This window comes from Perna viridis, chromosome 2 (genome assembly GCF_037379345.1).
Source record: "Perna viridis isolate PV_CMFRI_1.1 ecotype Kerala chromosome 2, ASM3737934v1, whole genome shotgun sequence".
Taxonomy (NCBI): Eukaryota; Metazoa; Mollusca; class Bivalvia; order Mytilida; family Mytilidae; genus Perna; species Perna viridis.
In genome coordinates, this window is record NC_142446.1 from 39,036,404 (window position 1) to 39,050,142 (window position 13,739).

A 13,739-nucleotide genomic window follows, 5' to 3' on the forward strand; every position below is an offset into this window, starting at 1 on the left:
TTAACCTAGTGTGATATTTTATTATCATATATTTAGATTAAGATATAACATTTTTGTATATGCATTATAAGTGTTTGTTTAAACCCTATATCGTCTACCCAATATCACACCCCTAAACCTATATCACATACCCTATATCACACCCCTTTACAGACCATACTTGAAGTATGGTTAAAATATATGATATAATGAACATGACATGTCAAAATCTGTATCACATGTGGTATCAACCCTCGACCTATATCACCCACGGGGTGATATAGAAGCCTCATGTTGATACAGCATACGATACAGATTTTGACACGTAATATTCAGTATTTATATGTTTAATGTGTAGTGCACTTAACCAGTTTATTTGATGTTTCAATGGCCATCCAAACTAAGGCATACTCAGGTTGTAAAAACTTCTCATCCAAAGACTGCCTTTGTCTATTTTTTTTTCAGTATGGTAGGGTAGATGTCTGACACATTCCTTGTACCCACTTTTTCTCTAGTATAATAAAGTATCCCTAAGTACTTACTCCTTGTCTCATACTACTGTTAGCATGGTCAGCCACCTCACTCACAATATTCAGGGCAACTGTAATAGTAAACATATATACAATATAGGTACATTGTCGAAAATTATTGAAGATATGTGATGAGGCGACGGAACGGGTTGGAAATGCGAGGCTCCGCCAAGCTATTTCCCCCGTTCCAAGCCAAACACACATATCTTCAGCTAAGAAATCAAACCAAAACATGAAGTTACATGTATCATTGTGCTATGAATACCCAACTGGTTGCCATGAAATTCAGATGGATGGAATGAAGGATTCTTCTTTACTACCAAATTGTTGAGTGGGTGTAGAATAGTTTACTTTAATACACTTTACACAACAAACCCTCTTATTTTAAAATTGTCTTCATAGAAATCAAAAACTTATATTCAGTATGATTTACCTTTCGTATTATGATAATCCTCTGATTCAGGTGTAAGATGTTTCAGGTAATCTATAGTAATATAAATATGTATTCTCCATAATTAACAGGAAGTAAATTTTGCTCGCATAATCAGGAAATGATTTCCTACCGCAAAGTACAAATACATTTTTTTTTATTTAAAAAAATATTTAACACTTTAAAAAGAAAGGAGATTAAGTTACACTAGAGTTTAATCATAGCCACCAACTTTTTAAACTACTTAAGTACCAGTCCACATAAAATTCAGACAGTGCCAATAATAAAGTGACTCATGGTGAAGAAAAACCCATCAAACAAATGATGTTTTTTCAATCTACATATGCTATATTTTTACATAACAATTGTCCTTTCCATATTCAGATCTGTACTTTTGAGAAAATCATACATTTATCTCTCACTAAAAACAACCAAATAAATTAAAATCAAGAACAATAACTCTTGCAAAGTGTCAATTTCATGTACAATCAATATAATTATTATTTCAAAAGTGCAACATCCAAATGAAAACCTAAGACTGGTCATGTAATTAATAACTTTCTGAACAAGAAATTAAAGTGAGCTCAGTGGGTTTTTGACATGCATGAATCACCTCCTGTCTGATTTTTATAAAGACTGCTACTTGAATGTTTTTTTTGAATTAATGATTTCTATCAAAAAACTTTTATCCAATATCCAAAGATGTCAATTTTTTTGGGTAAATTTTTAGTAGATGAAGCAAACATTCAGTTTTCTACACAAAGCTCTATGTCCCTTGCAACCTTAGGTATCTCAAGCTTCCAAAACATCAATAAAAGAATGTTATCAAACTGAACAGTACTGGAAGCTGATTAAATTTATAGAGCACACATATGGTATCAAACAAGGTTAGAATCTTTACATAGCTAGATTTTATCACCAGTCAAAGGGGAGCATCACTAAGTCCCTCTGAGGCAATGAGATATGGGTTAAAAACTTACCTTGTAAGAGAAGTTTATACTGTGGAATTCTCTGTATTGGTTTGAGAAGATAATGTCTAACTCCTAAACTGGCACATCTGGGTAATATCTATAACAGAGAAAAATCTATGAAGAAGTTCTTTTTTTCATTACAGATTGCTTTGGTTTAAGAACTTTCAACAAGAATAGGAACATCATTTAAAAATAGTAGAGGATCAAGTTCTCATAATAACAATTAATATACATTCAAACAATGACGTTTGAATCACTTTAAGTTTGATTTTAGTCTGACTGACCACACAAGAATTAAGCAACAAAATAATAGACTGGTCACCTCAAACAAATGGCTTTTAGCTTTTCAAGAGTACTCCACATATTAAACCTGTTCCATCCAGTATTGAAGACAGGATTTTAAGTCATTGAGTTAATAAGCATTTGTATAACTTTGAAAACAAACAAAACAAGAGGATACCAGTAGCCAGAATTGCTCACCTGGTTAAATTTTGTTTACAAGGGCAATAAATTCAACAAAGAGTTGTCCAAAAATTTTGACTCAAGGATACTTTGGTAGGACTTATCATAAGGATCATTTCAGCAATTGAGAGTTTCTTTCTATCTATTATAGTTTTCAAGATGTTGGCTGAAAACTGTTATTAAAAACTGTAATTTTTTTGTATTTCAAGGGCAACAACTGTTACCAGGAGTTGTCTGACATCTTTACCTCGTGAAGACTTTTGTAGGCCTTATAATAAGGATCATTTCTGCAATAGAAAGAATTTGGCTAGACCTAACGTATTTGGAGATATAATAAGACAAAAACTACTATCTTACCCATATATTCTTTTTTTAGTAACAGAAGCCATGTTTTTCAAGGATCAAAAATCCCAACTACAGTTCTATGCAGGATACCCTAAGGAACATTCATACCAACTTTGGTTCCAAGTGTTCAAGTAGTTTCAGAGGAAGAGATTTTTTAAAGAAATAACATTAAAAATAGCATAAAAACGTCGAAAAAGGGCAACAACTCCAAAATGGCTTCACAGATTACAATGAAAATTTGACCACAGATAGATCTCTTCATGCTAAACACTTTTACCTTGTGAGAATTTGGCTAAACCTAACAGGTTTGGAGATATATGCAAAAAACTACTGTCTGACCCCTATATTCTATTTTTAGTAACAGTGGCTGTGTTTTTGGATAGATCAAAAGCCCACAACAGTTCTATGCAGGATACCCTAAGGAACATTCATATCAAGTTTGGTTCCAATTGGTCATGTAGTGTCAGAGGAGAAGAGTTTTGAAAAATTGTCAACCACAGATGACGACAACGACGAACGCCAAGTGATGGCAATAACTTACATGGCCTATGGCCAGGTGAGCTAATAATTCAGAACATTAGAAAAAAAATCAACTACATTTTTAATTGCAAAAGTGTCTTAGCCTTTAACTGGGCTGGTTTATCACTTTTGTCCTCTAACAAATTACACCTACCCCATACACTTAAAGGCACTTTGACAAAACAAACTTGTATCATTTACCTTAAACAGCAACATCACTTTTCACAAGTAAAATTCCTATAACAATGACCAAAAACAGAATATATAAGTGAACTGGTATTCAAATTATTTTAATCAGTTATAAGCAATCAATCAGAAATTCTTGGGATACCTCAAATTCTTTGACAGAGTGTTGAAAAGTTGGTATCTTTTTCACAGCATCATCAAAGACTTTGTTTGTTTCCTCAAAATCTGTTATGTAGGAGGAGTACATCTTTAGAAATGGTCCCTTCTTTACAAATACATCTGCAACCTTTTGACATTTGTCCCTAAAAATACATTAGAAAGCTAATAAATCCCACATCAGCTTTAAATTACAATCATAGTTAGACACAGTGCTTATCTTTCTTTTTTTTAATAATAAACAGCAGAAAAAACTCATATTTAACATCATGGTAAATCTATATATTTAAACAGTCTCAATTTTTGGCAAAATCCAACAATTTTTTTTTATAAAAACTTAAATATTAAAGTAAAAAGTCATTTTTATGATCACAGTATTACTAAATTTTGGCAAAGAATCAATCTGTTTCTTTTTTTTACAAAATGAACTGTAAACCTTTGTCTTCAGTGCTAAATTTCCCATGTGAATTTATCAAGCAGTGGTAAGTGTCTTATAGTAAATTTGTTAGTGACAAACACATTTGTAATATGTTTTCAGAAGATTTTCAAAATTTACTAAAACATAGACAAATGAAGCTAGCAGTAAAAAACACATTAGCCAGAAAATGGCCTTTACCAGTTAGCGACTCTGTCCTCCAGGTCTCGTAAAAGATCCTCATTGAAGTTCTGTAATTGAGGGAGGTATTTGAGGATTCTGTTCAATACCTCAGAAGGTACAACAGGTCTACCTGCTCTCTCGGTACATCTTGATATGTGTAGTCGAAAATCCTGAAATAATTAAGGGGTAGATATTGTACTTTTAACTCCCTTTGAAGAAAACACAGTGACCACTATCAACTTTTACAGGTACATAGATTTATGTGAATATGTAATTTATCATATGAACAAATTTAAGTGTGTTCATTTCATATTGCTTATTTTTCAACAATGTATGAGAAACTGTGTATACAGGTAATTTTCTTTCTACAATGAAAATACATATCTGATATGAATCTGTCGCTTTTTTCTGCGAATTTTTTTCTAATCCTATCAAGTGTACATAGCACTGTAATTACATGTATATTGCATATATATGTAGCACAACACTGGTTTAAGGCTAAGACAAACTAATTTCATTTAAATTTGGTACAGCCAAATCCTAACAACAAAGAATTAACTAGGTATGGCCTAAGAAATACTATATAATCTTTTGATAAATATTTTCTTTTAATCATTACGTAATACATTTCTGCATTAGAAAGTATTGAAGATGTCTTATCTTTGAAAACGATAACCAATGATGGCACTTCAATGAGTGAAGAACCACTCGTATGCTCTATAAACCCTTTGATACAGATTGCTACATACCACATTGAGGAGTTTGAGAACATCAACAAACACATGTTCTGATGATGCAATTTCTTTAGCTATGTTAAATATCTTCTTGGCTCTTTTCCTTATTACCTATAGTAAAATACATAAATCACAACATTTTTTTCCTCATTTCTTAATAAATAATTTGTATGCACTGCAAACTTGCAATTTTTCGATCATATATCTATAGTGTTTTTATATAAAGATTTTGGCAGTAAAATCTTTAAACTTAAAGTGCATGTAAAATATCACTTCTGTATTAGTCCTAAGTTACATATGATTACCGAGGTATCACAGTATTGCCATTGTTGAGTACAGCTCTGCTTTAAAACTAGGCAGAAGCTTATGGTTAGTGATTCATGCATATCTAAATAAAAAAAATCTTTTGATTTGAAATCTTTTAGTAGGCCTCATAGAAACAGTATTCAACAATTAGAGCACAAATGTAGGTTGGTCACTGGAGATAATAACACTTAAGTTTTGGTTATGTTCTAATATAAAAAAAAGTTGTTCATAGGATGCAGCATATGTGTTTGAACAGTTTCATTGGTTGCCTAAAGATATGATAAATCATCCCTTGCCTGATTTTTTACAGACCCATGAAATGCTGAAAGTCTGTTTTCTATTTCACTTTAAAATAATACACAAACTAGAGATATAAGGAGGACAAAATCAGAAAAGACTAACAACAATATCATAACTGTATGTAACTCCTCTGAATGGATGAGATCTATTGAAAATCCCTCAAATCCATTAGCTTAAGTCAAACCTACCCTCTCATCCTCATCTTCACAATCAGAATCACTGCTAGATAGCTCATCCTGTAATGGACTCTCCTGACTGGACAAGCTGCTGTTTTGACTTATATCACTGACTGGTCGTTCTCTCCCAGGCTTGGGTGTAGAAACATGGTTAGATGGGCTGAAAGATTTTATCGAAAGTTGTGGAGAGTTAACAGGTGTACCACCACTTAAATTTCTAGGAGGAAGTTCTGGAGGTGATGGAGATTTGTTTGACCTTTGAAAGACCTCATTTTCATTACAATAGGGTTGATTATTGCATTCTAAAAATTCTTCAGGAATTTCCACATATTCACCTGCTGAGGATGTCCTTGAGTGATTAAGGTCAATGTCATGATATTCAGCTTCCCTTATATGTTCAGCATCTGTAGGTTGAGTGACCTTGACAGGAGGAGGAGGAGGAGGAGGAGCTTTCCTCCTTGGTTTGGCTATTTGACCTGAATCATTTGCAGCCTTTTTTCTATTTGCTATTTCTAATTCCTTGAGAAGAGCTTCCTGATTTGCTGGCACTTTGAAATCCACAGTTAGACTCCTTCCTTTTTTAGAAAGAGAAGGAGAGTTACTGTCAACTTTTTTCTTGTATTTTTCATGTTCACTTTTTGTTGTTTGATGTTTGTTGCTTTCCCCATTTTTAGCATTATATTTAGCAGCACTAACATCCGATTGACTTCTGTTTAACTTCAGCAGTTTTTTCCGTGGTGGTTTTGGAGGGCAAGGTTTACGAGATCCAGATTCACTTGTGATTGATGCCAATGAGGTATTTGATCCCTTGAATGATTGGTCACCATCATCTAAACGATCTAAAGAGGATGTAGAACCCTTAAATGAAGCCTCACCTAATAGGGAATCAGTATCACTAGCACATGAATCACGAAACTGTTCCTCTAAAGCAGTTTTACGATTTTTGTGTTTCCTCCTTGGAGGACGAACAGGAGTTGAGGTTTCAATTGAATGAGCTTTCTTCAATGAAAACTCTGAAGATAATCCACCCAAAGCGCTAATTCTCCGGGAAACAATTTGTTCTATTTCATCCAGTAGTGAAGACGTTTCTCCTAAAGCTTCCTCAGTCATTGGAGAAAAGTCTACTCTTCGTTGTGAATTGTCATCAGGTTGCAATAAATTATGACATGCGTTTAGTTTTCCATTGACATATTTCTCCCTACTTCCATGAATATTTTCTATGCCAGATATATTACATAACGATTGATCGGAACAGTGGGAATTACTGTCAGACTTTGAGCCAGAAATATTTACCTCAGTATCATTTAACTTTTGAATAGCACCATGCACTGAACTGTGTGAATCAGAACTTCCTAAACTGACTTCCTCAATACTTAATTTTTCACATATTTGTACATTTTCATGAGGAGAATTTACACTGGCAAGGTCTGCAGTACTAGCCCTAGCACTCATACAATCTGTATATTCTTCTGATAAGTCAGGTTGATCACAACCCTTAGATATGGACAACCGTTTACGTGGAGTTGGACGAGGCTTTGGAGTCATTTTCCTCGGAGCAGGTGAAGGAATGGACAGTTTCTGAGCACTATTAGGGTTGCAATTAACATGTAAATGTTCCTCAGAATCAGTTTTTATTTTCAGCTGTTCTGGAAAACTACTGTCTTTTTTCAGCTGTTCTCTTGCATTTTGAGCTTCATTTATAGTTTCTTGTGACCTTGATTTAACTTTATGAAAGCTGTCTGAGTCTGACTCTTTCAGCTTCAAATTAAAATCACATGATTTTGAGACCACACATAAATTATCATGTGACTTAGTTCTTGACTGAATACAATCTTTAGAATTATGCAAATTAGATTGTACTGTTAACTGTTCATACACAACTTTTCTTTGACTTGAGTTCATTTCTTCACTAGAAGCTGTTGTAAACGGTAAACTGTTTCGTTTCGGAGATTCTGATTTTCTCCCAACAAGACGGTTGGGTTTATTAGCAGTTTTTGGAGGTGAATTACCCCTTTCTGCAAGTCGAGGAGTGACATTAGTCTCTAAAGATACATTTAAACTGGCACCTTCACCTTCTGCTTTGGCTGAAAATTTTTTGTCTTTTTGAACCATTTCTGATAAATTAGTTAATGCTTTTGAAGCATCATTAGTTTCCTTCATCTCATCTGTGACACAATTATTTACTTTATCTATTCCATTATAATCACAACTTTTGATAACATCAGTATCAATATATTCTTTACTGTCACCCATATCACTACAATTAGACAAAACAAGATTTTCAGAACTTTCTGCTAAAGACTTAGATTGCACAGATAAAAAGAGATTTGGGTCATTTTCATATTGATCGTCAGGAGGAGGTCGAGAATGTCCATTTTGCACTTGTGAATCAAGAGATGTTTTTACTTCCTTGTTTCCAACTGGTTGCTTGAACTCCTTTAACTGATTGTCAATTAGTGAATCATTAATAGATGGGCTCTCTCCACAAGTACATGGTTCCTCTTTATTAATTACACTCTCGGAAGTGTTATTGTTATGACAAAGTTCAGTCTCAATTATCAGTAGATCAGATTCAGAGAGCTTTTTAGATAGTCTAGGTTTTGGCATAACAGATGGTGGCCTTTTACTTGGTTTTGGTGAAACTTTTGGAGGAGTCTTTGGGAGGGTGTTGGACCGACCTACTGACAATGTGTGACATTCTCTCACTCCAGATGATGTCCTTTCAAGGGTTTTACTCTGTACTGGTTCATTAACATAATGAGTGCCACCATCAACCAAATCTTGACCCGATTGTGCCACAAATTGTGAATCACCAACATGATTACTTGTGCTTTGTGCAGTGGTTTGTGAAGTGCTTTGTGTATGAGCAGCTGATATGGCAGAAGGTTCTTTAACATGATTGATTGGTTTTATGTCACATGACCTATCAGGTGATGGTGAAGATCTGGCATTTTGAGCTCTAGTGCCACCTGGTCCCTTTGGTGGTGTTTTTGGCAATGGTGGTGGTGTCTTTGGTGTGCCTGATAAACCTGAAACAAAGAATGCATATTTCAGATAAAATTTGGTAATGAACCATCCTTAGGGGCGGCTTCCAGCATATTTTGCAGGTGAACATAGACGTTATTTGAGTATTGACATTTATTCATCCATTTCAAGGGAAAATAACCTGCACCAATTCATGGCAAATGTGTGTCTAAGTGCTTGGTAATTGCTACTTATTTTTTGTAGGAATAAAAACACATATTTTCAGCATTCTAAAATCTGACAGTTTCTCTAAAACTATAATTAGTTTCCAGGAAGCAATGACATTTAACACAATTTTGCATGAATGGATGTTGAGTTAAATCATCTTATATATTTCCTCTTTACATTTAAAAAGTTTCTCACCATACTGATCTACCAGCATCTATTTAACAAGCATGATAACTTTGAGATTGTGAAATCTTTATCAGAAGATATCCTGATAAAACAAGCTATTATTACTCTCAAATCTAAACTCTGCCAGAACTTTGATACTTTTAAATTCTAAGAGAAACTATTGAATTTCATTTTCACTGTCAAAAACAGTGCACCCACTTTTATAAAAGTTTTAAACATTTAAAACATAAGTATTTCACAGAAGAGAAACAGACACAATAATTGGTCTCATTGCACACCTTCACAGTAAATTTACATGTAAGTAAAGACCATGAGGATTGGGAGTGCATCTAGCACATTAGGTGCTAAATGACCCACTATTTTCAAATCCTAGCTAGATAACTATATGTACATCTGCATGCTCAAGTAAATAACTAAGGATGTAAATTTTTGGACAGTAACGTCATATGCATGTTTTTCATTGATGAATGTATGCCTACTGGCATCGAACATGTCTAGGCCATCTTTGAATACCAGATTAATCTATATACTGGTAACCGAATTTATGAGGCAACTTCATACATAAATGTTATCCATCATTCATAAAAGGTTGGGAAACATAAAAGTACATTGCAACAAAAATTTTGTCATATTTGTGATTATAAAAATATTTTCAAAATGGGGTAAATAAATAAATGTATATATATCATGGATATCAACATGGGTTCTTCCAGTAAACAATACTTTGAAGGTACATTGTACATGTATTTTTATTCATGGGCATCAAGGTTGAGGGTTACTGTAATTTTGTTATATTACTGTAAACGTATTAATTTTCACAATTGCTATTTTTTGCAGCTTCAATCAAGTGAACATTTTGCATATCAATTTTCAAGGTTTCAACACAAAAAATAATAATAAACGTTACATAATGTAAAAAATCATTTTCATAGAAACTGGTTTTTTTACAGTTTTCTATCCTCCCCCAAAAATAGTGAAAATTGGTATAGGGCAAAAAAATTAATACGTTTACAATATTGAGTAATGAATTAAGAGATTTTATATATAACAACATCTATGTTGCCTTGGAAATTTCAAATTTTAGGAGGAATTTAAATGTGTTGCTTGACTAAGACACAACAATCACAACTACAGGTTCCTCTTCCATTATCATGTATTCAAAATCTTTTCTAACAGATTATATGACAGCTTTAATCATTAACTTTGGAAGTAAACAGTTGGTAAAGTTTCCTTATTCTTAGAGGTCTTACATGTACCTATCAATTTCTTCCCTTGAAAGATAATTCCCACAAAACCCTTAATAGTGACTTAAAATGAAATAAAAAAAAAAGTTACATTCAAACAAGGTTTAATACCATTATAATTTCAAATATTCACATTAAATAAATAGACTTAAAAATGGCGGATTTAAATATTTCCAAAAGGGGGGGGGGGAAACTGGCCAAACTTTTCAAGTATAAGAGCCTCCCTTGGATACACCTAGTTTGCTTTTGAAATATTGGAAAAGCAACAAACTTAAGGCTGGTAAAATCAACTATATTTTACAAACAGATATCCTAAAGTTAACACTTTGTGAATGACCCACAATACAAGGCAAAAAAAATCATCTTAGTTACACAAGTAATTAAACAAAGTTCTAAGCTAAATTAAGACCTTAAGAATGACTAATGATGTATATTTTCCTTTTCATCTTAACATCAGCATCTTAAGACTATCTCCTCTATCATCTTTCACAAAAACTCTTATGCAGATGTGTTTGTATGGTAAAAGAGGAAGCCCCAAAATGCAGGTTATGACTGGTGACCTTAATTCACATTTTTCTTAGTCATAAAATGTGACCTACTTGTACATGAATGATATACCCATGTAATTTAATCATCCATTCTTTCTTACAGATACTTTTTAACCTTATTTTAATTGTTTATTGTTATATTTCCTTTATATCAATTACTCTCTTTGTAAAAATCCTGTATTAGCTCATGGCAAGTAGAATGTACTATATATTTCAATCAAAGTATGAAATAGCAAAAATTAATAATACCACGAAATAGATTTTGAAAGTACAAATCTAGTGTACATACACATATCTAAATTTAGCTTTTCCTGAGGATCATTTAATAAATGCAGTAAAAGAAGTTTAAAAGTATCCTGACAACAATGAATTGTTTATCGACCGTGGTAAACAGATTCACCAGGTGAAACATACAGGATGTAACCCTAAAACTGTGGAAAAATGAATTCTTTTGCATGAAATCCTGACTAAACTGCTATGAATGATACCTAAAACAGCACCTTGCAAAAAAACTTTGCTTCCCATCCCTCTACTTAAAATCCTAGATCACCCAGGCATTGACAAATATTTCAGGAATATTACCATACTGACACTCTTAACTAGAAGATAGTTGTGACATGATGGTGGTTGCTGAGTTAGTATCCAGGAAAATATGGCATTTTACAAGGGTGGAAACTCAATATTTGGAAATAATCCATTTTCCTTCTCAAGATTAGCAATAAACTCTGGGTGTTTGTTCTACTACTTAGTTCGTTACTTCATTTTACCAGTTATTTTTTTTTCTGGCTGATATTTGAAGCCATATAAAAAAGCCCACACACTAACAACATGTACGCAAATAATAAAATACCTCTTTCAAGACTGTTTGACTTGACAGGAACTTTAGGTTTAACAGCTATCGGAGGTTTCTTGGGAAGAGGAGGCTTTGGTTTACCAGCTATAACTGAATTCCTGCAAAATATCATACCATTTATATCCAACTACAATCATGGAAAAGTATGATAAATCTGAATTTCTTGATAAACAGGAACTCAAATATGCAAACCCGGTGCACTATTGATCACTATTACATAATCAATCCTTACAACATTCAATAGTATTTCCAGAATACTTCAAAATTTAAATATTTAACAACTTGTATTAATGAATCAAACAAAACCTTGGTACATTTTATAGATCAACTGAAATATACTTTTATTATAGTTTAACCAATGCTTTTTTAAGCAATGTTTTTCTCAATATATATGAACAGGATAATAATAGAAATTTTTACAGTGGATACAATGATGATGTTCAGAGGATTGAGTTGGTCTTTCCTTGAGACTGAATGACAATCGCCTGACCAACCGCCCTCAATAGTTAACTGAAAAATTTGGAAAGAAGATTTAAAACATCTTCCGTATTTAATTGATCTCTGTTGGAATGTTTAAATCTTCTTAAATTTTTAGTTAACTGTCTAAAAATGTTCACTGAGGGCAAACAATCGATATCCCCTGAACATCACCATTGTATGTGCTATAAAGTTAAAAGAAACTAAGCTACTATATGGAACCCTATAGCAGGTTACACATGACATTGTGCTAAGAATTGTTTAATGGAAATTTCACAAGATTACTACCATTCATGAATAGAGGTGACAATTCATTATTGATTGTGACAACACTTGTAAAATAAAAAAATAAACAATTTCACAGCATGACTATAATTGACACACTGAAGACATAAAATTGAATTTAAAATCAACTTATTGCGGAGATATTTTCAATAATTGATCGTTCTTCATCTGTTTCATTTCCTAGAACTTATTCATAATTATCAATTGATGGCCAAAACTACTATAGACCCTCATGATAAGTGAATACTACAAATTACTCAATAACAGTAAATTTCATACAGACTGGAAAATAAGAAATGTTCTTGGTGTTATAACCTAATTATATTGGCTGTATAAGAATTGAAGAAAATCAATGTTTAAGACCAGCAACTGTTGAGACAGATTGAGTGATGGCTTACAGCCTTCTGAAATTAAACATCTCGATTTGTCTCCAGAAATCTCCCATTCTGTTGGATTGTTAAGTACAAATGCATACTCTGAAGTCTATAACTTCTACATTGATTACTAACTCATTTGGCAGAAGAGCTTTTCATGTAATACTAAAACATCAAAAATGTTTACATGATCTCCAAAATATTCATAATTTTGATAAATTATGAGGAAAGTATCCTTAAAATATTTTGATAGCCTTCAATCGATCTACAGATTTTGCCAACAACCGATTTAAAATGTTCACTAGAGAAACTACAGAAATGAAGAAAATTATCACTCAGTGAAAATTATGGGAAAACCGGCTGGCATCCTTTTTAAATACATATTTTAAATAGGCCTAAAATTTTATCAATTCAATGTATACAAAATTTGAATTACATTTAACTATAATACATCCTGTGATCAAGAACAACAATAAATCCATTCAGACCACTCAAAAAGGTCTATAAATTATTGTATACTACACAAGTACAAGTATATGTATATTCCTAAATCATCATGTATGTACATGTACTGTGCCATGTATATATAAATTCATACTGAAAACCATGCATTTTCTGCAATTTAAAATCAACATCATAATTTAACCTCACTGATAAACCACTAACCTTTTAATTTCTGTATCAGTTTGTACCATTTTTCCATGTTCTGTGTCATCTACAGTAGAAGAGGAAAGCAGATCTTAAAGCAATCATACACAATACAAAGAGCACATACTGTATATACATGGTTTATCAAAACATCCGTTTTCACTTTTTCCTTATGGCCAATCGTCAATCACTATAGAATACCAGCATATCTCTGATTAACAGGATATAATGAATTCGAAC

At 32.8% G+C, this 13,739-nt stretch overlaps 1 protein-coding gene across 7 annotated transcripts in view; it reads right to left on the reverse strand.

The window, feature by feature from the left end:
* LOC148624974 (uncharacterized) overlaps positions 1-13,739 on the reverse strand; it is a 41,534-nt gene that overhangs the window by 14,623 nt on the left and 13,172 nt on the right. For all 7 annotated transcript variants that reach the window (XM_088568143.1, XM_088568144.1, XM_088568138.1 and 4 more), the window contains 9 exons: positions 13,518-13,566; positions 11,713-11,813; positions 5,705-8,721; positions 4,926-5,021; positions 4,195-4,346; positions 3,568-3,724; positions 1,920-2,007; positions 943-993; positions 522-580 (listed from right to left, as the gene is read on the reverse strand). In XM_088568143.1, the coding sequence (XP_088424269.1) occupies positions 522-580; positions 943-993; positions 1,920-2,007; positions 3,568-3,724; positions 4,195-4,346; positions 4,926-5,021; positions 5,705-8,721; positions 11,713-11,813; positions 13,518-13,566 (3,770 nt within the window). The remainder of the gene's footprint in view (positions 1-521; positions 581-942; positions 994-1,919; positions 2,008-3,567; positions 3,725-4,194; positions 4,347-4,925; positions 5,022-5,704; positions 8,722-11,712; positions 11,814-13,517; positions 13,567-13,739) is intronic.